This window comes from Phyllostomus discolor, chromosome 1, assembly GCF_004126475.2.
Source record: "Phyllostomus discolor isolate MPI-MPIP mPhyDis1 chromosome 1, mPhyDis1.pri.v3, whole genome shotgun sequence".
In the NCBI taxonomy this organism is placed as follows: Eukaryota; Metazoa; Chordata; class Mammalia; order Chiroptera; family Phyllostomidae; genus Phyllostomus; species Phyllostomus discolor.
This window is the reverse complement of record NC_040903.2, coordinates 88140376-88167589: the sequence shown is the minus strand read 5'-3', so window position 1 is coordinate 88167589 and position 27214 is coordinate 88140376. Positions and strand designations below refer to the sequence as shown.

Below are 27214 nucleotides of genomic sequence, written 5' to 3'. Positions count from 1 at the left end.
CATTTATAGGATTCTCAAAGTCCTTGGATATTCCATTATGGTTTTTTTTAGTCTTTGATCTATTTCCTTTTCAGCTCTCTAAAATTCTATTGAGATATTCTCTGGCTCAGATATTCTTTCCTCAGTTGTGCTCAATCTACTAATAAATCTATCAAAGCATTTTTTTATTTTTGTTAGTGTTTTTGATCTCTAGAATTAAAAAAAATTTTCTTAGGATTTCCATCTCTCTGCTTACATAACCAATCTTTCATGTTGTCTACTTTATCTGTTAGAGCCCTTAACATATTGATGGTAGTTGTTCAAATTCCTAATCTGATAATTTCAACATCTCTGCCTTGTCTGGTTCTAATACGTACTCTGTCTCATCAAATTGTTCTTTGCATTTTGATATACCGTATAATTTTTTCTCAATCCCCACACATGATGTCAATGGAGGGTTCCTTACTGGGGATGAAAGGAACTGCTGGAAGTTGGTCTTTATTAATATGGTAGTAAGGTATAGAGGGAGGGGAAGCTTTCTTTAACCCTACAATAAGCTCTCGGTTGTTTAGTGAGCCTGTGCCTCTGGACTATGAACCTCACAAAGGTTTCTCAGTTTTGTTTTGTTTTTCTGCCCTTTCGGTGGTGCTGACTGTCTATGGTGGGATGCAGGTGGGTATTTATTTCTCTTCCCTAGGTCAGTCAAACTCCCATAATACCACAGTAGTGGGAGCTCTGGTTAACCAATTCCCCTTCAGGGTAGGTGGTGCTAAGAAGTATCTGGGCTATTACAAAATGGGTACTTTTCCCTTCCTCCTGCTAGAAGCAGGAGAGAAATTTTCTCCAATATTCACTGTGGGAATCTAGTTAAGTTCCTGGAAAAGATAAATCTCAAAATAACCTCTTCTTTTCTTCCCGGCTTTGACTAGATTCCCCTGGAGTGTTTAACTCTCAGACTTGTCCAGATTCAGCATCCAGCAATTTGTCAATTACAGTTCAGTTTTCCCTTGCTGAGCACTGGTATCTGGGTGCTTTCCACTCCTGAGTCTCTGGTCAGCTGAGTCTACTGTATTCGCCTGCCTGCCTCTCCAACCTTGGGGTCAGCAGTGGTGCTGTGTCTGCCCCCTGCTTAAGTACCAAAAGAAAAAAAAAGTTGTTGATTTTTTTTTAGTCTGTTCAGCTTTCTGTTTGTTAGAATGGGTTCCTTACATGTGATATCTGACTTTCTATTTTTGTTTTTTAACTAAAATGGGAACCTATTAAATTGACGGTTTTACAACTTGAATGTTTTCAATTATATTATAAACTTGTTTCTTGTTAAATATTCTTTGATGGAATTTTTATTAGTGATATTACATATTTTTATCTGGTCTCTCATTGCTCAGACTGCTTCCAATTTTCTGTGTTATAAACTGTGCTTCTGTGAACACTCACAGAGATAAATCATCTTGTACATCCATGACTATGTCCTTAGGGTAAAACAAAATAGCTCTTCTTAATCTAATAACACAGAGGAATTATCAGAAAACATCCCACATATTTCCATGGTAGAATAATTTATACCTCCTTCTTATAAGGTATATTAAATACAACTAGTTTATTTGTTCTTTCATCAATTCACAAAATGATTGAGCCAGTTCTGTAACTTTTTATAGTGTGTGTGTGTGTGCGTGTGTGTGTGAAAGACAGAAAGATAGGGAGAATGAGGCACTTTACAAAATTGTTCTAAATTGGTAGAGAAGTAGAGGCTTTTTAAAATTTTAATTTCAAGCAAGACTAATACTAGGAGAAATCTGCAAATCCCAAGGCCTTTGTGCCTTTATTCTGCAGCTTTCACAAGGTAGTGAAAAGAAAAAGCCCTCTCCTTAATGTGGCACGGGACAGCTTCTCTCTAGAGGGCAGCTCTTCTGTTACTCTGCTTTCCTGGTGGAATTGCCTGTATGAAACTGGTGGCTTCACTTTTCTTGGGTACAATGAAACTAAATTCTAGCTATTTCCATCTTTATTGCTTTTGGCTCTTCTTCCTTTTTTCCCTGTCAACTTCCCTTAGCCAAAGATCACTAGGAAGACACCTGTATTTGAACTATTTGTTTGTTGTTGTTGTTGTTGTTGCTATTTGTAATTAATTTGTAATTAATAGAGAGCATCATGGAAAACCATAGGGTGTCTCAGTAAGAGAGTATTAAAAAAGACTTAACTGTAGGATTTAGGCTTGTGTTAAGTGATATGAGGGAGAGTTCAAGGAAGCGTGGTTATGTCAAAAAGCAGGTGTAATTTTCTAATTTGGTACAACCATAACTCTTATCAAGAAGGAGGTGGCCCACTATCCCAGTATGCTTAGGACTCACAGCATTTCCTGGGACACAGCATTTTCAGTGCCCGAACCAGGAAAATGCTGGGCAAACTGGGAGGAGTTTGTCATCTTATCTATCCAGAAAGCAAGAGAAGTGTGAAGAGGCCAAGGCTAGAACTGATGAAGAAGTGATATCACTTTCAGGACCCAGAACTTGGAGTAATCAGTCATATTTGTGGTTTGGTCAATGTCCAGTTTTTGCCTAGATTCAGACATGATTTCACAACAGTCTCGCCTCTAACGTGGTCCATCACGATGACAGAGGAGCTTTGTCTGATGTTGATGTTGCTAAGAGCAACATCATTTGCACAGGGTCTGGCCAGTTTCCAGCTGTCAGGGTCTTCTTTCTTATTTTCCAAGTCCCTTTTTTGGAAATTGAGGAGTACTTTTGGGATTGGCTTCAGATTTTACAGATGTGATCTAGTTGTTAGAGACTTGGTTTCAGCCACACTGGTTCTCTGCCTTAATGATGCTTTGGGCTTTGAAATATTGAGTAATAAAATAATATTATCTCTCTTAAGCACAACATTTTTCCCTTTAATACAGAAAGATATTTTAATGATTAAGACCAAATGATAAATTACTAAAAGTTAAAATTAAAAAAATCAGATATTGTTTTTCCTTCTCTGAAATTCTAAATTCATATTACCATACTTCAGTGTTGTAGTAAAACTGCCATAAAGAAATCCAGCTTATTTGGTATAGAACACTTTTTTTTCATAGAACACATTAACACTTTGATGAACACTAATAGTTCATTATTAAACTAATGTTTCTACCAGTTTTTATAGTGAGTGTCTCTTAGTTAAGCTTTTTGTTTTTAAAAACTAGAAATATATGTGAAAGGTAAATTAATTACTCTTATTTAAATTATTCCTATTTAAAATAAAATAAGTTTTCTTAATTACAGTCATTGAAAATATGTAGTTACATATCTTTTAGAATTGCTGTTTTAATAGTAAGATAAAATATTAAATCATGGTTGGATTTTTGTGGGGCAAACCTTTAACTAGTGCATGGACTTATTATATAGTTGCTTCAGTTTAGTCACTAAGGTTACACCCCCAGTAATATTGCAAAGCAATTGTAATTATCAACATTGGCTCTTTAACACAGTTTGGTTGTTCTGTATATTAATTAAATTGATCAGCATAGTCTTTTTTTTTAAGAGTAGAAAAAATAAAATGGCCTTAGTTGTATTATAATCTGCATTCATGCACCTTTGTCTAGGTTCTGAAGACTACCTCGAGTTCAATGTTGCAACAGATGTAAAAGTGGAACATTCTGGGGGAGCAAGTGAGAAAAATCAAGTTGAAGAATTACCAGAAGTTTCAAGAAGCAGCACACCATTGGCAGTGGTGCTCCCCACTGAAATTCCCTGCGAGGTCAGTAAAGATGCTGTATTGTTTGAGCAGCCCTGTTGTTTTATGGGTATTGCATACATTCCAAAATAACTGACATTTTTGTTTACTTTGTTCATGGCTGTGTCCTCAGAACCCAAAACAATGGCAATTATAGGCATTTGATACATATTTGTTGAATAATTGACTATTGGAGAATATCTGAAAGCTTAATATTATCAACTGTTGCTTCATGAATTACAAATAAGCTTATAATTGCTACACATATCAAGTTACTTACAAAAGAGCATTGGGTTTGTATTAACCAGATCAAAGATTTTATTTTCATAAAGGGAAACAGATTCTTTAATAGAATTTGAAAATACTTATTTTTCAGGATGATCAATATTTTAATTATGTAAACATCTATCGAAGGCTTATTTTATCAAGGGAAATATAAGAGCTAGAAGAGCTGTCCTTTTGAGAATAAGAGGGGGGAATAAACCCTCTTATTCTTATTAAAGAATAAGAGAGGGGAAAGTAGATTTCTGAAGGTGAATAATATTAATACATGTTGCTGACATTTTCCCTCTTGTCTTCTTTGGAATGAAAAACTGAAATAAGCCTCTCAGTAGAGCTTGACTCGAATCCCAGGCTATGTAATCTTTAAACAATAAAAGAATGCTGGCTTGGACTGTGTCTTTGGGTGGGAGGAGCCAAAGATACAGGAGAGCCTTGAGGGGTTGCCAGAAAGGGTCCTTCTGATAGAAGCCAGTGGATTTACATGACTGGATGACAGGGGCTGCATTGTCTGCTTGTTGCAGGGGCAGGTTCTGGGAGAGACTTTCCTGATTCTGTTGGGATCAGCAGTCCTGGGAGCAGCTGTGCATTCTGTGTAGTTGGGCAACATTTAATTACCTCAGCCCAGACTTCATGACTAACCAGAAAAATCACAGTTTTAAAGTATGATACTGTCAGTTCCAGAGAAACAAAAACTTCTCTGATGCTACCTCAGAGACCCCAGGAACCTGACCTGTACAAGTTCAAGGGAACTGGCATAGATAACCAGGCCAGGAAAAATTGCAGCCCACTTAAAGTACTCAAGAACTCAAGGGAGGGTACTCAAGCTAAACAATCAGGACTGGTGGCTTCTATCAAGTCAGAAATAATGGAAGAGACAGAAATAAATAGAAGAGGCTGTAATAAAAGACAAATGAGAACTGCTCTCAAGTAGATAAAATCAAAGAAGAAAAAGTAAAAAAAAGAGAAGCATCAGAAAAGAAAGACAGAAAGAAGAGAAGGAAGGGAGGGAGGGAAGGGGGAAGGGAGGGAGGGAGGGCAGAAGGAAGGAAGGAAGGAAGGAAGGAAGGAAGGAAGGAAGGAAGGAAGGAAGGGAGAGAGAGAGAGAGAGAAGAAAGAAAGAAAGAAAGAAAGAAAGAAAGAAAGAAAGAAAGAAAGAAAGAAAGAAAGAAGAAAGAAAGAAGAAAGATAAAGAAAGAAAGAAAGAAGGAAAAGAAAAAGAAAGAAAGGAAGGGAAGGAAGGAGGAAGGAAGGAGGAAGGAAGGATGAAGGAAGAAGGAAGAGGAGAAAGAAAGAAGAAGAAAGAAAGAAGAAAGAAAAGGTAGAAGAAGAAAGAAGACGAAAATAAAGAAAGAAGAAAGAAAGAAAGAAAGAAGAAAGAAAAAGAAAGAAAGAAAGAAAGAAAGAAAGAAAGAAAAGAAAGAAAGAAAGAAAAGAAGAAAGAAAGAAGAAAGAAAGAAGAAAGAAAGAAGGAAGAAAGGAAGGAAGGAAGAAAGAAAGAAGAGAGAAAAACCCTATGGAACTAAAAATAACTCACCAAGAATTATGCAGTGAGTCTAGGTAGCTGCTTTTAAAAATACCTGTAACAGTAAAAATTGGATAATATAAAACCTTTCCAAAATTAAATTTGCAGAGAAATTAAAATCCACAAATTAAACTCCACTCGCCTCCAGGCAGAGATGATGGGCTAGGATCAGGATTTTTCCAATGGCAGAATCATGGGCTGTTTTTAATTGACATGGGAATAATTCTTCCAAACCCGCTGAAGTTAAATTATTTCTTTATCAGATTTCTCTTGCACACTCAACTTCTTAAGCAACCCTAAGGGATGAAAGGTCATAAAGGAAAATTTTAGCACCAGCCCTACACCCTAAAAACTGAAAATAAGCTAATATGTGAACCAAAAATAGTTACCCAAGTCAAAATCTTGTGTTCTCAGAACCTTGATTTTAGCACAGTTTGAATCCATATGACAATTGCTATGCACCACAGGAAAGATCATTTGTGTCCAAATAAGTGAAACTCATGTTTCAGATTTGCCAGGTAACGTTCCACCTGCGCCTATTGTCTGAAACCTTGCCTTTGAACTTACTCATGTCTCTGAAGCCTTCCAATTAGTGGGTGAATAAAGACCCCTTAAGAATAGGGCCTTGTTCTGAGAGGTGATGTTTGATTCCCTGCCATCTTACAAGATATAGAAATTTACCATATTCCTATTGTGAGCCACCAGGTCTTATTTGAGATGTAATTCTTTCCTACCCAGCATCTTCAAAATCTATTCATATTTCCATGTACTTTTGTGTTTCCAGCATGCCAGCATTGAGTCGGCTGTGAGTTCTATCTGGTGTCATAACCTTTATCTTTCTGATGACAAGGGAGTTAGTTTGAATCTGTCCTGCTGCTGCCTCTTGCCGTGGAGCTGCTCGGGTCTGTGGACCTGCCTGCTAGTTCTTTCCTTGTTCCCTCCTCTGTTCTGGAGAATCAGCTTGAGTGGGTTGTGTCCCTGAGGCAGTGAGTCAGGCTGCTGCTGCTACTGCTTTTGTGCCCAGGAGCCTGGGAGTACTATTCCCTCGGCCTCACCATCTTTCTCAACCTTTTTCCTTTCAATGCATTGTTTTATTGTCTGGGCCTTGAAAATCTTGTACTACTTTAAAAACAGCATAAAATATTTTTCCTTCAATATTTTTATGCATTGATGCAGATATGCCTCTTGTGCTCTATTTATGTGAATTACTCCTCCTTTCAGAAACACCTAGATGAACTTTATCAGGTTAAATCTGCTACTTCATTTTGGCCTCTTCCTTTACCTTTTTTAGGATTAGCATTCTTTGTTCTATTTTGGTATTTTTAAATATTTTCTTAATGGGCCAAAGCATGTATTTTTCTAGCATATTCCTCTTGAGTTTGTCTTGTAATTGATTATGAGAGATGTGAAGTCAGTGAGTTCTGACTGCCCAATGTATCTATTATTTAAATGAATCTTATCTAATCTTATACCCATCATGAAAATTCTACCTGGGAGGCATTCTCACACTGGAACAGCATCTAAACCAGAACTGGACCTGGTCTACTATTTGCTAGTTTCTCTTCTCTGTGTTCCATGTTACTTCAAAGTCTTAATTTCATTAATTTTTCTGGCAAATTCCCTCAGAACAATGATTTTCATCTGGGAGTGATCTTGCCGTCCTTCCCCCAGAAGATATTTGACAAAGTGTGTGGCGAGTTTAGGTTGTTATAACTGGGGGCTACTATGGGCATCTAGTGGGTAGAAGCCAAGGATGTTGCTAACTATTTTATAATGCACAGGGCAGTGTTCATAAAAAATATCAGTAGTGCCAAGGTTAAATCTTGTCTCAGAAGATGAGAAATATAGTCATGGCTTATAGCAGTAAATTATCTTCAGATCACTTACCAAAGGCATTGGACATTCATTGCTCCCTCTCAGAGACTGCTCTTCAGTCCACCCAGTTGTTGTCTAATCACTGGCTAGAACTGTATAATCTGTAAGCAGTTATGCTATTCATCCTTTTTGAGGGGGAGTATGGGGTATAACACCAAATTACTTTATTCAATGGAATGGTACAATTGAAAGAACATAAGTAGATGATTTGGTACAGCGCATACAAAAGATAACGGTAACCCCAACATGCATGTGCTGTAGTGACCAGTGAAGTCACCTGTGGCAAAGGAAAGCCTGCCTGAGGCTCAGCTCTCATCACTGTCTCCCAGGTTATGCTTGTCAAAGAGCTCTTCTACCCCACCAGACTCAGGCCTCCATCTTGTGTGTGCATTGGTGGGAGAGTCGTGAGCATAGCTGCCTTCCAGTCACTCTTTTTAGGAACAATACCTAAAGCTATAAGAAGGAGACTCTCAAACTTTTCTGTGGTGGGTGTACTCAGAAGTACTGTAGTTTGCTCTCTGTTGCCTCATGCCTCTCCTGTTATTTCTATGAACTCCCATCCCAGGTTCAGTCATGGCTTCTATATTTCTTCTTCAGTGGAACCATCCTAAAGAGCAGTTGAGAGGTGAGCTTATTTTCATTGTTTTATCTTCATAGGCAGGCCTTCCATTTATACTTTCCCCTCTTATTGGAGGAATATGTTCACTGCAATCTTAGCTTTCTCCCCCTCAAATCTCTTACTCCCTTTAGTGTAATTAACCACTATTCCTGCATTGTTTTATTCCTTCTTCAATGAAAGATCTGTATTTGGAAAATTATAACATTGAAGAAAGAAATTGAAGAAGATACAAATAAGTGAAAGTAAATACTATGTTCATGGATAGGAAGAATTAACATCATTAAAACGTCCATACTACCCAAAGCAATCTATAGATTCAATGCAATTCCTATCAAGATTACAATGCCATATTTCACAGAACTAGAAGCACAGAAGGCCCCGTATAGAAACAGCAATCCTGAGAAAGAAGAACAAAGTGGAAGGAATCATACTACCTAATACCAAACAATACCAAGGCCATAGTAATCAAAACAGCATGGTACTGGCATAAAAACAGGCACATAAATCAATGGAACAGAATAGAGATCCCAGGAATAAACCCATACCTTTATCGTCAATTAATATTCAGTAGAGGAAGCAAGCATATACAATGGGCTAAAGATAGTTTATTCAATAAATGGTGTTCAGAAAATTGGACAGATATGCGCAGAAAAATGAAAGTAGACCACTTTCTTACACCACACATAAGAATAAATTCAAAATGAAGAGAGGGGGAAAGATGGCAGCTTTGCTCTAGGCAGCGTGATTCTCAGCTTCTGTGAAGAGGAGGGAAAATCACGGATCGGTGGAGGAACAGAGCAAGTGGCCTAGATTACAGAAACATTTTTGAAAACAGGACATCAAAAATTATTGTGATCATTGAAAAACCAGATGGTAAGGAGACTGCTTCAGGACAAAAGGGACCCAGGGATCACCGCGGAGACTGCAGTCCCCAGGCCCGGTGCTCACAGGTCTGCCTCAGGGCTCCCGGGAGAGGGGAGTCGCTGCTCCCTCCCTGGAATACGGGGGTTGAGCAACACCAGGGGAGACCTTGTTGCTTGAAGGCACAGAGAGGCCAGTTGGACTGGGGAAAAAAATCGCCCAGGGACTGTGAGCACCCACCCATAGCCCTGAAAGAAGTGAGTGCCTCCAGCCAGCATGACCAGGGATGGCCTGGAAGTGCACCCGCACACCTAGCCCAGTGTAAGTGTGGATCAGTGGAAACCCAGACATTGAAGTCCCAATCCAGGAAAGACCACGGGTGTTCCCAGGTTTCTGGAGCCTGTGGTGCTAAACTGTGGAAGCACGCACCCCCTCGAGAATCCTGACTCTTGAGCTATGAATCCGGAAGGGACGTGGCTGTTAGTGCATTCCTAGAGCCTGAAACTCAAAAATTTGGTGGATGGGTGCACCCTTTTACGATCCTCAGAGATGGCACCGTGAATCCCAAAACATTGCAGGTGCTTCCTGAGATCATAGAGCTGGAACCCTGTGGGGACCCCAGAGCCCAGGAGAATTCGGCAGTGAGCTCCGGAGAGCAAGCGTGGTCGGGAGTGCCTAGGGTCCTGCAGGGGAAAGTCAGATTGGCCCTGGGGATAGTACCTGAGAGATTTACTGAGATTTGGCTGGGAAGAGTGATAAGCGTTTCAAAAGTCCCTCAGCCAGCTGAAGCCAGAAAGATCAGAAAAACTGGTCTGGCCAGTTAGAAACCAACAAGAGGTTTTTTTGTTTTGTTTTGTTTTGTTTTTGTGGCTGTTGTTGATTGATTGATTTTACCTTGTGTTTTAAGTGACATTTTATTTTTCAATTCTTATTATTTTTATATCTCTCAATCCCTTATGTTTCTCTTCCATTCATCCTAATATTATTCCTTCCACTCCAAATTTATCTCTCCTGCACTCCATCTTCTGCTTTTTTTCCTTTTTTTTTTTTTTGATCTTGCAAGTTACTGTAAATTCGTATTATCTTTTTCTCACTTTTCCGACATTTTTTATTTTAATAGTATTTTGGTATTCTTTTTCTTTCTGTATAATCTTCTTTGCTTGGCTGGTTATACTGTCATTTGATAGGTTCCCCCTGGTATCTCAGTCATAGTGTGATGATAATTTACTATCCTTCATCTGTGTTCCATTAATACACCTCTCAAGGTTCTTTACTCCTTATTCTTGTTATCTAGATCTCATCAATTCTTCCACAAGACTGATACCTTACTATCATTGTTAATAAGACCTAGTTCATACAATTGTAAATACTACTCAACACCCCTACCTGATCTCAGCCCACTTTGCAATTTCCTGAACTATACTATTGTGGGGGTTGTCTCTATTCTTTTACACACTACTCCTATTTACTAATCTTTATTTCAACCCTACCTTAGAATCTGACCTCCCACAGCCTCACAGCTTCCTAGTTCCAACTAACAATCCTTTTGTCCCCAATAAGAGTCTTACCTTCCTTCCATCCTTTCTAAAACGTGGATAGTGAGGTGGAGGATCACGGTTAACACTATAAGGAGCCAAAGGATAACCCATCTCTTTTCTACTGGCTGCTAATGTAAATATCATAGTATACTGTCTTGCTGTCTTAAACTATTTAGCCCTACTCCTCCAACTGATCACAAAAAAGAGTAGGGGGAAGTTGTGAACACCAGGATACACAAAGGAGGCTGCACCATTGAATCTCACAAGTATTCTACCACAGAAATTCACACCATAATTAAGGGAACCAGAACAGATCAATTTAAGAAACAGGCTAACAAGAAGAAACCCACTAACAATGACAAAACAAAGAAACAAACCCCAATTGAAGGGAAAGGAGGAAGCCTCAGGAAAAATGCTAAAGGAAATAGAGGCAACTCAACTATCAGGTAGTGAGTTCAAAATAATGATTATCAGGAAGTTCAATGAACTCACAATGAGCTATCAGAAACTAAAGGGAAGCTACAACAATCTCACCGCAAACTATGTCAACATGAAAAAGGAAATAGAAACTCTCAACAAGGGCCAAGAGGAAATGAAGAATGCCATTTCTGAACTGAGGAACACAGTAGAAGGAATGAAAAGCAGGATTGATGAAGCAGAAGATTGGATTAGCGAGCTAGAGGACAAAGTAGAAAACAACACCCAGAAAGAGCAAGAAAAGGAAAAGAGGCTCAGAAAGAATGAAGAGGGATTAAGAGAAATGCAAGACAATATGAAACATAATAATATCCATATAATAGGGATACCAGAAGGAGAAGAAAAAGAGCAAAGGATTGAAAACCTAGTTGAAAAAGTAATGAAGGAAAACTTCACTAATTTGACGAGAGAAAAAGTCACACAAATCCAGGAAACACAGAGAGTCCCAATCAAGAGGAACCCAAAGAGACACACCTCAAGACACATCATAATTAAAATGGCAAAATTTCAAGACAAAGAGAATCTTAAAGGCAGCGAGGGAGAAACAGGAAGTAACATACAAGGGAGCCCCAATAAGGCTAACAGCTGACTTCTCAATGGAAACACTTCAAGCCAGAAGAGAATGGCAAGAAATACTCCAGGTAATGAGAACCAGAGGGCTGCAACCAAGGCTACTATATCCAGCAAGGCTCTCGATCAAGATAGAAGGCCAAATAAGAAGCTTCCCAGACAAAAGAAGTCTAAAAGAATACACCTCAACCAAACCAGCTCTGCAAGAGATCCTAAAGGGACTGCTTTAAGGAAGGAAAGGAAAAGAGAGAGAGAGAGAAAGAGAGAGGAACACACGTACATAAAAGACAATGAATAAGTACCTATCAATAATAACCTTAAACGTAAATGGATTAAATGCTCCAATCAAAAGACATAGAATAGCTGAATGGATAAGAAAAAAATGACCCACATATCTGCTGTCTACAAGAGACCCACCTCAGGATAAAATACCTACACAGGCTGAAAGTGAAGGGCTGGAAACAGATCTTCCAAGCAAATGGACAGGGAAAAAAAGCAATACTCATATCAGACAAAATAGACCTCCAAAAAGGTCCATAAAGAGAGACCCAGAAGGTCACTTCATAATACTCAAGGAAGTATTGAATATTAATACTTGATGGCAGAATCCACCAAGAAGACATAAATATTGTAAATATATATGCACCCAACATAGGAGCACCCAAATACATAAAGAAAATCTTCAAGAAAGATATGGACAGCAACACAATTATAATGGGGGATTTTAACATCCCACTATCAAAAATGGACAGATCTTCCAAACAAAGTATCAACAAAGATATTGTGGCATTGAACAATACCCTTGATGAAATGGATTTTACTGATATATACAGAGCCCTCCATCCAAAAGAAGCTAAATGCACATTCTTTTCAAATATACATGGAACATTTTCAAAGATTGACCACATGATAGGACACAAAACAAGCCTCAAGAATTTCAAGAAAATTGAAATCATACCAAGCATTTTCTTGGACCACAAGGGACTGAAGCTAGAAACCAACCCCAAGGAAAAAAACCTAAAACTCTCAAAATCATGGAGATTAAATAGCTATTAAACAAGGAATGGGTCAAGAATTATATTAGGAAAGAAATCAAAAGGTTTCTGGAAGCAAATGAAAACGAACTCACAACAACCCAAAACTTATGGGACACAGCCAAGGCAGTCCTGAGAGGGAAGTTCATAGTGATACAGGCCCACCTCAAAAAGTTAGAAACATTTCAAACAAACAACTTAACCCTACATCTACAAGAACTCGAGGAACAACAACAAAGACAGCCCAGAGCAAGCAGAAGGAAGAAAATAACCAAGATCAGAGCAGAATTAAATGACATAGAGACTAAAAGCACAATTCTAAGGATCAATGAATCCAAGAGCTGGTTCTTCGAAAAGATAAACAATATCAACAAGTCTTTAAGCAGACTCATCAAGAAAAAAAGAGAGAAGACCCAAATAAACACAATCAGAAATGAAAGAGGAGAGATTGCAACAGATACCACAGAAATACAAAGGATTGTAAGAAATTACTACAAAGAACTGTATGCCAAGAAATTTGAAAACCTAGGTGAAATGGACAAATTTCTAGAAAAATATAATCTTCCAAAACTCAATGGAAAAGAAGCAGAGAGCCTGAACAGACCAATAACAACAAAAGAAATTGGAGCAGTAATCAAAAAACTCCACACACAAAAGCCCTGGGCCAGATGGTTTCACAGGAGAATTCTACAAAGCATTTAAGGAAGAGCTAACCCCTATCCTTCACAGACCACAGATTTTGTCCAAAAAATCCAAAAAGATGGGAGACTCCCAAACTCTTTTTATGAGGCCAAAATCATCCTAATTCCAAAACCAGATAAAGACACAACAAAGAAAGAAAACTTCATGCCAATATCACTGATGAACATTGATGCTAAAATCCTCAACAAAATACTGGCAAACCGCATCCAACAATACATTAAAAAGATCATACACCATGACCAAGTGGGATTCATTCCAGGGATGCAAGCATGGTTCAATATTCTCAAATCAGTAAATGTAATACATCACATAAACAAAAGCAAAGACAAAAACCACATGATCATATCAATTGATGCAGAAAAGTATTTGATAAGGCACAACACCCATTTATGATAAAAACACTCAGCAAAGTGAGAATAGAGGGAGCATTCCTCAACATAATAAAGGCATATATGAGAGACCTTCAGCCAACATCATACTCAATGGGCAAAAATTAAAATCTTTTTCACTAAGATCAGGAACAAGACAAGGCTGTCCACTTTTACCACTTCTATTCAATATAGTACTGAAAGTTTCAGCCACAGCAATCAGACAGGAAAAAGAAATAAAAGGCATCCAAATTGGAAAGGAGGAAATAAAACTGTCACTGTTTGCAGATGAGATGATAGTGTACATAGAAAATCCTATAGACTCCACCAAAAAACTGCTTGACCTAATCAATGAATTTGGAAAAACAGCGGGATACAAAGTCAATATCCAGAAATCAAAGGCATTTCTGTACACCAACAATGAAACAGCAGAAGTGGAAATCAAGGAAAAAATTCCATTTGAAATAGCAAAAAGAAAAATAAAATATCTAGGAATAAACCTAACCAAAGATGTAAAAGACCTGTATTTAGAAAACTACAGAACACTCAGGAAAGAAATCAAGGAAGACACAAACAAATGGAAACATATACCGTGTTCATGGATTGGAAGAATTAATATCATCAAAATGTCCATACTACCCAAAGCAATTTACACATTCAATGCAATTCCTATTAAAGTACCAATGGCATATTCCACAGACATAGAACAAACACTTCACAAATGCATATGGAATCATAAATGACCCCGAATGCTGCTGCAATTTTGAGAAAGAAGAGTAAAGTAGGAGGGATCACAATACCTGACACTAAACTATACTACAAGGCCACTGTAATCAAAACAGCCTGGTACTGGCATAAAAACAGGCACATGGACCAATGGAACAGAACAGAGAGCCCAGAAATAAACCCAAGTCTCTACGGTCAATTAATATTTGACAAAGGAGGCAGCAACATAAAATGGAGTAAAAATAGCCTCTTCAACAAATGGTGTTGGGACAACTGAACAGCCACGTGCAAAAAAAATGAAACTTGAGCACCAACTTACAGCATATACAAAAATAAATTCAAGGTGGATAAAAGACTTAAATATAAAACGTGACAACATTAAAGTCCTAGAGGAGAACGTAGGTAGGAAAATCTCAGATATTTCACGCATAAACTTTTTTACTGACTTGTCCCCTAAAGCAAGGGACATAAAGGAAAGAATAAACAAATGGGACCTCATCAAAATTAAAAGCTTTTGCACAGCTAAAGAAAACAGTATCAAAATTAAAAGAGAACCCAGTGTATGGGAAAACATATTTACCAATGATTCCTCAAACAAGGGTTTAATCTCCAAAACTTACACAACTCCACTCTAAGAAGACAAGGAATCCAATTAATAAATGGGCAAAGGTCTTGAACAGACACTCTCCAAGGAGGACATACAGAAAATCCAAAGACACATGAAACAATGTTCAATATCGCTAGCTATCAGAGAGATGCAAATTAAAACCACAATGAGATACCACTTCACACCAGTCAGAATGGCCATCATAAACAAAGCAACAAACAAGTGTTGGAGAGGTTGTGGAGAAAAGGGGACCCTAGTGCACTGTTGGTGGGACTGCAGACTGGTACAACCACTATGGAAAGCAGTATGGAACTTCCTCAGAAAACTAAAAATGGATCTGCTTTTTGACCCAGCAATTCCACTGCTGGGACTTTATCCTAAGAATACTAAAACACCAATCCAAAAGAACCTATGCATCCCAATGTTCATAGCAGCACAATTTACAATAGCTAGATGCTGGAAACAACCAAGATGCCCATCAGTAAATGAATGGATCAAAAAACTATGGTACATTTACACAATAGAATTCTATGCAGCAGAAAGAAAGAAGGAGCTCCTACCCTTTGCAACAGCATGGATGGAGCTGGAAAATATTATGCTAAGCGAAACAAGCCAGGCAGTGAAAGACAAATACCATATGATCTCACCTTTAACAGGAACCTAATCAACAAAACAAAGAAACAAGCAAAATATAACCAAAGACACTGAAATAGAGGACAAGCTGACAGTGACCACAGGGAAAAGAAGAGGGAATTTCAGGGGACAATGGGAAGTGTTCACAGGAACAAATTTAAAGGACACATGGACAAAATCTAGGGGGAGGGTGGTAATGGGAGGGAAGTGGGGAGGGTTGGGAGGGTGGGCTGGATTGGGAGTAAAAGGGAGAAAACTGTACTTGAACAATGATTAAAATAAAATTTAAAAAAAAGAATAAATTCAAAGTGGATCAAAGACTTAAATGGTAGACCCCAAACCATAAACATTATAGAATAAAAGAGCAAAATCTTGGACATTGCTCATAGCAATAATTTATTGGATATATCTCCCTATCCAAGGGAAAAAAGAAAAAATAAACAAATGGGAGTATACCAAACTAAAAAATTTTTGCACAGCAAAGGAAATCATCAACAAAGTAAAAAAACAACCCACAGAATGGGTGAGCATATTCACTGATACATCTAATAAGGGGTTAATATTGAAAATTTATAAAGAACTTAAGAAGCTCAACACTAAAAAAAAACCCAATTAAAAATGAGCAAAGGACCTGAATAGACACTTTTCCCAAGAGGACACACAGATGGCCAATAGACATATGAAAAGATGCTCAATGTCACTAATCATCAGAGAAATGCAAGTTAAAATCACAATGAGATATCATCTCACACCTGTCAGAATGGCCATCATCAATTAATCAACAAACAAGTGCTGGGGAGGATGTGGAGAATGGGAAATCCTTTTGTACTGTTGGTGGGAATGCAGACTTGTGCAGCCACTGTGGAAAACTATGGAATTTCCTCAGAAAGCTTAAAAATTGATCTGCCTTTTGACCAAGCAGTCTCATATATTCTCTTCTGGGAATATATCTGAAGGAACCAAAAACACTAATTCAAAAGAAGATAGCACCCCTGTGTTCATTGCGGTGGTATTTACAATTGCCAAGAGATGGAAGCAGCCCAAGTGTCCATCAGTAGATGAGTGGATAAAACAACTATGGGATACTTACACGATGGAATACTGCTTGGCTGTAAAAAAGAAGTTTTACCCTTTGTGACAGTATGGATGGAACTGGAGGGCATTATGTTAAGTGAAATAAGCCAGTCAGAGAAAGACAAATACCATACGATTTTACTCATATTTGGAATCTAATGAACAAACTGAACTAACAAACAAAATACAGACAGACTCATGGATGGAGAACAGGATGACAGTTTGGGGTGGGGAGTTTAGGGGGTGGAGGAATTGAGCAAAAAAGGAAAAAAGACTCATAGACATAGACAACAGGGTGGTGATTGCAGGGGAGGGGAGTATAGGGAACTAAGTAGCAATGGAAAAAATACAATAAAAATATTATTTTTAAAAAAAGACATCCACCCTGACAGAACCAGAAACTTCACTATCTATAACTCATATTAAAGACCAAGTTCCAGCCCTTTTGTTTAGGCATCAAAGTTTTTCACTCATGCAGCAAAACATTAGAGTTTGAAAGTGATAATTGTAATAATCCTTTCTCTCATTGAATGCTCAGAACTAAGTATGGAATAAACAGAGAAAAGATTGAGAGCAAAACAACGGCTTCATAACCGATAAAACTATATTTGTGAGTATGTGATTATCCTAGCATTTTCTCCATGGAATTAAATGTATTCATATAATTCCATCTTTAATTAAGATGCACACAATAATTAGGGACAAAGCTGGGCAAGCGCAGTCCTTCCCCCCTGGAGCGGGCTCCTTCCTGTATGCAGATGCAGGCACCAGATGAAGCTGGGAGTCCTGAGGGAGATAAGGAGTAGAGTGGAGCAGACTCAGTTGTAAAAAGTCATATTTTTTACATCTTATTTTCATCTTAATTTGAAAATATATAGATTGTCTGTTCTGTGCAAAGTTCTTGCAAGATACACCAATGAAATGAAAAAAATAAAAATACCTTAAAGATGCTTAAAACCGAGCCCTGGCTGGTGTAGCTCAGTGGATTGAGCGCGGGCTGGGAACCAAAGTGTCCCAGGTTTGCTTCCCAGCCAGGGTACATTCCTGGGTTGCAGGCCATAACCCCCAGCAACCACACATTGATGTCTCTCTCCCTCTCTCTCTCTCTCTCTCTCTCTCTCTCTCTCTCTCTCTCTCTCCCTCCCCTCTCTAAAATGAATAAATAAAATCTTTAAAAAAAAAAAAGATGCTTAAAACCTAGCTGGGAAGCAAGCCATAGACATGAAACAGTAACAGAGCAGAGGGCATGACTTAGAGAGGGTCAAAGAAATTTCAGGGGCAAAGGGGAAGGGCTTATAGGAACAAGCATAAAGAACATATGGAAAAAAAACTAGGGGGGCTGGAAAAGGGAGGGAGGTGGGGAGGACTGGGGACATAGGCTGGGATGGGAGTAAAAGGCAGAAAACTGTACTTGAATAACAGTTATAATTAAAAAAAGAACTAAAAAAAAGAAAGAAAGGGTCAAAGAAGTAGTGTGGGTGTAAATTCTTTGTGATTTCTTTGGAAGTTGTGCAACTCCTTGTGGGCTGAAGTTGCAGGAGGCATCTGTGGAGGTGGAAAACTTGAGTTGAACACTGCTGGAGAGGATAAGTATTGAGAAAGGGAGGGAGATAAGGAATGAAATGGCAAGCCAACATTGTATACAAACAGGACTGTTTACCTAATCAGCAGGGACCAATGCAAAATGAAAACGCAGGCGCCCTTGTTCAAATTATTAAGTACTTCAAGGCAGTGTCAACAAAGCATTAAACTAAGTGCAGGACCCTGCTAGCACAGGTCCCGTAGCAACTGTGCAGGTCACACGGCCATGAAGCTGGCCCTGTGTACAAATGAACACTTAAGTGCCTCTTTTGGGGTGGTCAATATGCTTGTCTTTTGTTTAGAACTTTTCTCTAGAAATGGTTAAAATGTGGAGTCATGCCCTCTCTTAGGGAGAGAATGTGATGCATAAGAAGCAGTCATTGTGAATGCTTATGAGTAAGAATGTGTTGCCTGGGTGAATAAAACATTGGAGAGTGTGCTTAGGCTTACCAGGTTCTGAAGGAGAGAGGTCAAAGTTAAATAAGAAGTGATGTTTCTGTAGAAGAGAACTCTGAAGAACTTTGAAGCAGGAAGTGGAGATCTGAGCTGAAATGAAATATGGTCATTAAAGATAGGAAGTAAGGGGACAGACATGAGTAACAAAGAGACTGAAGAACTGTGCTAGACCTGAGGTCCTGTGTGGAGGAGATTGCAGATGTGAGAAACAGGAGGGGCTCACGGTCCTGCTCCTCAGGGCTCAGATCGGGTAGTGTATTGAAAAGGTGCAGGGAAGAAAGCAGAGAAGTGTTTCTGACATGTTGGATGTGTAGGGCAAGAGAAGGAATAGTGGTAGTTCCCTTGAGATGGGATCTTTTTTTATGGGAATTTTATTTTATTTTATTTTATTTTATTATTTTCATGTTTCCCCCTATTACTCTCCCCTGCTCTGGCCGCCCGTCTCACATTCAATCCTCCCCATACACCACCCCTTCATTGTCCTTGCCCATGAGTACTTATATTTGTTCCTTGACTTGACCCTTCCTCTTCTTCCCCCCATTACCCGCCCCCCCCCCACCCCTCTGGTCACTGTCAGTCTGTTCCTTATTTTCATATCTCTGGTTTTATTTTGCTCACTTGTTTGTTGTGTTCATTAGGTTCCACTTATAAGTGAGAATATATGGTATTTGTTTATCAACACCTGGCTTATTTCATTTAGCATAATGCTCTCCAGTTTCATCCATGTTTTTGTGAAGGATAGAAGCTCCTTCTTTCTTCTGTTGCATAGGATCTTTTCCTGATGTACAATCGAATTGATGAGGAGAAATTTAGATCAAAATAACCTATGAACAAATACTATTTGGAAGCATTGGACCCTGGTGGGAAACTCCCAAAATGAGTGTGTGTCAGCTGCAATGATTTTGTAACATCAGTGAATTTGTAGAAGTGCTTTGGTACAGAGCATTAAAGATGTTAGCTTTATTGGTGGGTGATTTTTGCTTTGGGAGATATTTAAATAGGAGAACTTTGAAATTAATGACTTTTGGGTAATCATGATTTTATAAGGGCATAAAATTAGGTTCCTGTTTATTTTTCAAGGTACTTAAATTTAGTTTACTTTGCAGAGAGCCTTCAAAGAGTATATCTGAAATCATCATAAAAATATTTCATTTTAGTTATTCTGAAGGGTTAAGCAATATGATATAAAGAAGAGTACAGATTTTGAATTTAGGTAGTTCTAATTTATCTTCAAGTGTATTTCTGTGTATTAATTATCCTGTTCATAAAAGGGAAAAATAATAGTCTTCCATTTTGGTTTTGGTTTGTGCATTTATTTGCATGTGTGTGTATGCATGTACTCTCATATGTTTTGGTTAGAATTTAAAAAACTTTATACAAAATTTGCTTAGAATAAGTTTTAGCATAAAATAGATGCTCAATAAATATATACTTCTTCCTTTCTTTCTCTGTATTAATTTCAACACTTTTGTCCCTAACTTAAAAAAATTTTCCAAAAAGTTTTCAAAAACCTTACATAGATTTAGCTTTTTCACCTTAGTAAAAATCTTTAAACTGTTAGATTTAGTAATTTTAGTCAACTCAATGACCTTTTTCAGATATCCATAATAAATAACCTACCCAGAGAATCTCTTTTAGGTAAGATTTAAAACTATTGGACTTTTAAAAAGTTTTATCCTTCAATTTAAAAAATAATTATCATATTTACATGTCAGTCCTTTCATTTACTCATAAATACATCGAGTTCTAGAAAGGTGGAGGAAAAGATTTTGAAAAAACAGTTTGTTTAATGGTTGAATGACAGCTCCCTGGAGGCCTGTGAGGAGATGGGAAGCCTCACACACGGGAAGGGGACAAGGGGAAAGGGAACAGCTATGTTCTCACCAACTTTTCAGTTGTAAAATAAGGTACTGGAAAAAAAATTGAGTAGTTAATAAACACCAAGTCCATAGACTCAAAATGTAATGAGATTCACATTTACATATTTCCTTTCTAAATATGGTTGAAAATATGGACGTGATAGAAGACAAAAGGATTATATGCTACCTTTATCATTAATAATTGCAATGGGTTATTTGGTTAATGTAAACTTTTTCAAATGCTTAATTGGGTTTTATTTTTCATTTTATAGAATCCTGGTGAAATATTTATTATTTTGAGAGATGAAGTAATTAGTGATGCTGTGGAGGTTGAATTTATATCATATAATAAATGCATTAGAATACAGCCAGCGCTTTGGAATAAAACAGTCTGGCGTATGAAAGCTTTAGGTAAGAAAGCCTTTTATGCTTTAATAAATATAAAACATCACCCTGAATTTCTTTCAGTAAATTTATGATAAATGGTTTCATTTCCCTACAGAAACTAATATTGTCCTGCAGGTGTTTCCTGTGTCAATTTTCACACACCCACGGTTGTTACTATTAATCTGATTTTGCAAAAGTACAAATGCATGAATTCTGAGAAGTTAGCTTGTGTATCATGTGGTGAAACAGCGTCCAGTTACATCACACATTTTTATGTGTGTCAGTAGAGAGCACTTGAATATATGCTACCCACTAATTGTGGAACTAAAATTATTAGCTTTATTGTAACAGGATTAGTAAATATTTGCATATTCATTAATGAACTTTGAAATTTTTTTACTTCCCTCTCTCTCTCACTCTCTCACTCTGCCCCTCCCCCTCCCTCTCTTTCTCTCTCCTTCCTGCCTCTCTTCCTCTCTGTCTTTTTTTTTTTTTGGTCATGCTCTTGAGTATATTTTTGGTTGTTTTGGAAAGCATAAATCTTTTTCAATGTTTTATCATCATGATAACATTTCTATATACATTCTTTCCTTCTTTTCCTAATTTTATTTATGAAGCTAAACATTTCATTATGCAACTCTGCTTGTGGCATGGTAAATAGTATCAGATGGAATATCCATGCTTGCCACAAAAATTGTACTAAATTCAAAATCTACTATATTAATTTCTGAATGTTTTGATAAAAAGTAGGATTATTTGTTTTTTATTTGCTTTTTTAATCAGAGAATAAATCTTATAAAACTTTATAAATGTAAACTTCATAAAATATTTTAAAATAAAAGATATGCAATCTTACTATGAATTTTGGAAATGTAAAAATATTTCAAAGTAAAGAGTATTTCAAATCCATCCTGAGATTTTTTATGTACCTGTTGTGAAGTAAGCCCATTTACATGGCATCTGCAAACCTTCCCTATTCTGCTATGCAGAGCATGTGTCCGCTCGATGGATTTCCTTGCACAGCAGAGATGAGAGCTCGATTACAGAATGGAAAGACTTTACACCAAGCATTTGTAAACATTCAGACACTTCTTCTTCTCATGGACAAGGATATGCAGGAATGAGATGAAGAACTCTCCTTGTCTCTTTTCTTCCTTTTCCAAAGACCCCTTCTTCCTTATGCTACAGTTTAAATGATTTAATGAAGACTAATTTCTAACTAATTAATTTTGGAGTTTAAATTAAATCTAGTTAGACTAAAATCACTATACAGAAAAAAATCAATATTGTAAATTAAGAAGTACTTAGATAATATTTCCCAAATAGCAGATCAAAATGTTAAATAAAATTACTCACAATAACCAGAGTCATGGAAATAAAGAGCAAACTGACAGTAACCAGAGGGGATGGGGTCAGGGAATAACAGGGCAAAGAAAAGGAAGGGTCATCAAAGAACACGCATAAAGGACCCATGGGCAAAGTCAACGGGGGTGGGGGAGGGAGACTGAATGTGGGAGGTGTGGGTGGGTAGAGTGTGGGAGGGTAAGGTGGGAGGGGAGTGGGGACAACTATAATTGAACAACAATAAAAAATATTTTATGTTCAGTTTACCTAGTAGCTAAAAGCAGTGCAAAGAGTAAAACATATCAAAGTTCAAATGTTTTTCAGAAAAGCAGAAAATGAATAATCTATGTTTTTCAAGATATACTAATTCATAATATGTCTACATAGTTGAACAGCAAGTTTGTAGTAAAAAAATCACTATTTACTAGTTATGCTAATTAAACCCCTCAAAGTCTTTCTGTCAACTATTCTGTTCTGTAAATTAATGAGAGATTTTCTCATGAAATTTTGTCTGCTCTGTGGTATGTAGCAATATATAGACTGATTCCCAAGAGTATGTGTGAGAATATAGATGGGACATGCTTCTACAGACATGACCCCAGAGTTTTATTTTCTCTGCCTCATGGCACTGTTACTTAAAATTTTTGAGCTTTGCCCTAACTGGTGTGGCTAAGTGGATTGGGCACTAACCTGTGGGCCAAAAGGTTGCTGGTTCAATTCCCAGTCAGGGCACATGCATGTGTTGCAGGCCAGGTCCCCAGTTGGGGGCATGTTAGAGTCAGCCAATCAATGTTTCTCTCATGCATCAGTATTCCTTTCCTTCTCTTTCTCTTTCTCTTTCCTTTCCTCTCTTTCTAAAAATAAATAAATAAAATTTTTTTAAAATTCTGAGCCCTAGCAAGAACTATATTTTATACCATGACCCAGTACATATGCATAAATCCATAATTAAAACAAAGGTTTTCAAAGCAATAGTTAAACGAATGGTATTAGCCCTGTCATGTAGAACTTGGAAGTTGTCACTCCCACTCTTGCAACTTGAGAAAGTTGAAAACTGAAAATAAATGTCTTTTCTTGAGTTCATTAAGAACTATGGCTGTGGGGCAAGCCACCATTCTCAAAGCTGGAGAAGAAGGCAAATCAAGAGAGTGATATATGTATATATGATAATATATATCAAAGAACCAGCAGAAAGATCTCACCATATCTCTTTTATGATTTATCACCTGGCTTTGTTTCAGAAAGTAAAAATCCCATTGTAAGACTCCTAATCTTTTTTTCCAATAAACAACATCCATATCTTCATTTAAAATCATTCTTATGAAATTCACTGAAATTTATTTCATTCGAGTCCCAAAACTCCAGAGCCCTCATTACTATGTGTGCGCAGCTGTATCCAATGAGAAGTACTTTACAGCTTTCAGTTTTTGTTGTGATTTCTCTTCCATTCTCTATTGGACAGATACTTACTTTGGGAAGAGGGAAGTTTTCTGTTTTATTTCCTTTAAACTACAAGTGTCTAGTCAAGCAATATGGTAGTAAGAAATTTCATTCAGCTTCATCTAATAAGGATTAAAATTGCTTTTGTTGGCTTTAGATTACTTTGAGTGATATAAGGTCCTTTAACCCATTCAGCAGATAAAGTAAAATTAATGCTTAAACATTAAAAACTTATAAATATTCAAAGCTTCATTAGGGAGTTAGGGTTAAAACTAGCTTTTTAGTTAGTCTTGTGCTTAATGTCTAATTCCAAACTCCAGAAAGTTTTCCAGGAGAATTTGGAAAATGTCTCCAGGACAAAGAGTGGAAGTTTTAAAAGTGTGTTCTGAAAATGAATTAAAAGAGATAACTTATGTTTACCTTTGTTACTATAAAATATGACTTTTCTATTGAAATGACTGTTTATTGTTATTCTTTTCTGGGAAGCCCCAAATTCTTAAATAACTTGAATTGCTGGTATGTTAGATCGGAATTTACAATGGAATATATTAGTCACTTTAGTTTGTTCACGAAAAGCTTTGGATAATATTAAAATGTATGGGTAGCTGTAACTAGTACTCAAATATCAGGGCACTAAATTTTGCCTTCCCAAAGAGCTTTTCATTATAATCAATTGAATAAAATTTCTGTCATTTTAATCAACTCTACTCTTTCTTTGTTCAAACACAATTTTGAGAAACTTGCCTATAATTTAGGTAATTTTCTTCATGAGAGTAGTAACAAACACCTAACTTTTTATGACCAACTTTACTGTTCTAAATTATAAAGTATTATGCAAAGATAATCATAGATTATTTTTTAAAATGGAGGTTAGTTGTTAGGGAGAAAGGACTTAGTGCCTTGGGTGAAGAGGCCAGGGGAGTAAAGAGTACAAATATAATACAGAATTCTGTTGGACAACAATTAAAACTTTTTAAAAATGAAAAAAAAAGAATTCTGTACTATCATTAGAACAAAATGTGATCATTATCTAAGCCTGCTTCTGATTCTGATCACAATGTTTATCCAGCTCTTAATTTCTATTCAAACTGAACCATACACACAAGTATAACTGCAATTTCCATGTTATAAAAAGGAATAAATCTAAACAAAGTGAATAGTAGTAGATACTTTTGGGCATAAGCTAAAGCTTAAACTGAACACTTAAACTGACTCTACATTCATCTACTAACTTTCTGGCATTAGAAGTAACCTGAATTTAAACTACTACTGAATTCTGCTTCTATACCATTAGCTAGCCCTAAATACATAGCATGAACTCAAACATATTTCATATATTACCATGTTTTATGTTGAGACCAGGAAATATCTTTTAAAATGACATAAACCAATATAAACAGTCTTCTTCAAGAGTGTAGAAAATAACTGTTTTCCTCAAAGCTACTGGAAACTATGATTGTTATATCTATAAAATTATAAATGTAATGACACTATAATGATATTTTTTAAAAGAAATGAGCCTTTTGCTCCATGTATTGGGCAACATATGCTTCTATACAGAGAAACGTATTGTAATGAAGAAATGCATGTACGGTTTATCACACATGTGACTTCAGAGATAATAAAATGTGCTGTTTTGAGAGAAAAAAATAAAACCATTGTTTTATTTTAAAAAAAGAAGCGCAAATGGGTAGTTACAGAATAGTCATGGGGATGTAAAATACAGTTTAAGAAAGAGGGTAGCCTAAGAACTTATACGCATGACTCATGGACATGAACAAGGGTGGGGAGTTGCCTGAGGAGTGCTGAGTGAAGAGAGCAAAGGGAGAAAGGACAACTGTAATAACATAATCAATAAGATATAATTTAAAAAATAATTTTATAATGGGGAAAAGGGAGACAACTGTATGCGAACAACAATAAAAATAAGAAAAAATAATTTTATCATATGTTCTTATCTTATAATTTTATTAAGTAAGTCTAGGATTATACATTTTATTCTGTGACTTCTAACTTCTAAGGATAAAAAAGAAAACATAAGTGCTAGTAGTTAATAAAATTGGTACAAATTCCTAAAGCTTTCCCATATGTTCTCAAAGAGATATAGAATGTGAGACATACATTATATACCCAATTTCTAACGCTATTTTTGTGTTTTATAAGATTTCCCTGCTGGCTCTGTCAGTGTCAATGTCTACTGTGATGGAATCATGAAGGCCACAGCTGAGATTAAGTACTACACAACAGAAAAGGCTGGCAGATGCCTATCGGGAGTGGCAGGTTCAGGGGATGGTGTGTGCCGGGTAAGTTCATCTTCTCCATGAAGTTGGTAATGAGCTAAAGAGCTAATGTGGACAAAAGAATGCATGCTTGGGCAGAAAGTCTGTATGTTGGTTGAATAAGAATGAATTACTGATCGATAGGAAGGGAAGAAATCAAGTTATGTGCTTCAGAGAGTCAGATGAATTAGTTTACTTAAGTCAAGCACTCCAGATAATGTCACAGGGAGACAGGCTTACCCATTACGAAATAGCTATTGTGATAGGCTAATTTTAAAGCTGTTACAGAGCAGATAAAGAAAGACAGAAGGATTAAAGAAAAGCCTTAAGAAATTAATTTCCTCTTTATCTAGTTCTGGACAATACAAACAAAAGAAAAGTCAGGTCATCTGATGCTGTGAGGTTAAGTTAAACAAACCAAAAAGCTATTAATCTAGAAATTGTTATTTTCATGTGGAAATTTCCAAACTCAGTGTATATGTTTCTTAGTTTAATTTATCACTGTTATCTGATAGTGAAAATTCTTGCTTTAAATTAACAATATTTATCAGAAAATCCAGAGGGTTAAAATTTTCTGGGACGTGACAGAGAGGCATTTTTGAGCCCAGGGTGCTGCTGTTACTCAGCCAGGACTTAGCGAGGAGTTTGCGGTCGGTCTCTCAAGGAGCCCGGCTAGGGACATTTTTCCAGTGACTGTGCATGCTGTGAATCCCTGCCCGCATGGATTTACAATGTAATGATTTCATTTTGATTAATCTTATGCCATTAGTTTAATCTCTGCATTTTATTTACCTTTTTGTTACCTGGCCCACTTTCAAAAGAGAGAGAGAGCTTGCTTGATGTGGAACTTTTATCCTTTATAAATTTTTTCCATCAAAATTTTACAGTGAAATAAATGTTATTTCCTTTTATAGCTAAGAGATAATTACAATTATAACCTTGCTTAATTGCTATTGCTTTTTTTTTCCGTGGGGAGAGGGAAAAGGTAGAAGGGAGAAGTAGTTGAATGAACAATGTGATCTTCAAATTCACCACAAAACACTCATAAGAACTTCAAACAAAACCATCAATGATAGGGAAGTTGATAGGTTGTCATGAAGCCTTACATGTTTAAGCTAGTTGGGAATTTGAGGTTTTGTTATTTATTTCGTGTAACACATTTTTCTGTTAGAGTTCTCCTTTATGAATGACATATTTTAGAACCACAGAAATGGTAAAAATGTCTTAGAGAAGGACAGGGAGTAAAATATCATTTGTCAAACCAGGGAGTCTGTGGACATTTGACAA

At 36.9% G+C, this 27214-nt stretch overlaps 1 protein-coding gene across 2 annotated transcripts in view; it reads left to right on the top strand.

The window, feature by feature from the left end:
• The window catches only part of BANK1 (B cell scaffold protein with ankyrin repeats 1), a 312144-nt gene that overhangs the window by 58285 nt on the left and 226645 nt on the right, over positions 1-27214 (top strand). For both annotated transcript variants that reach the window (XM_036025976.1, XM_036025983.1), the window contains exons 3-5: positions 3563-3717; positions 20750-20888; positions 25812-25951. In XM_036025976.1, coding sequence (XP_035881869.1) covers positions 3563-3717; positions 20750-20888; positions 25812-25951 — 434 coding nt within the window. The remainder of the gene's footprint in view (positions 1-3562; positions 3718-20749; positions 20889-25811; positions 25952-27214) is intronic.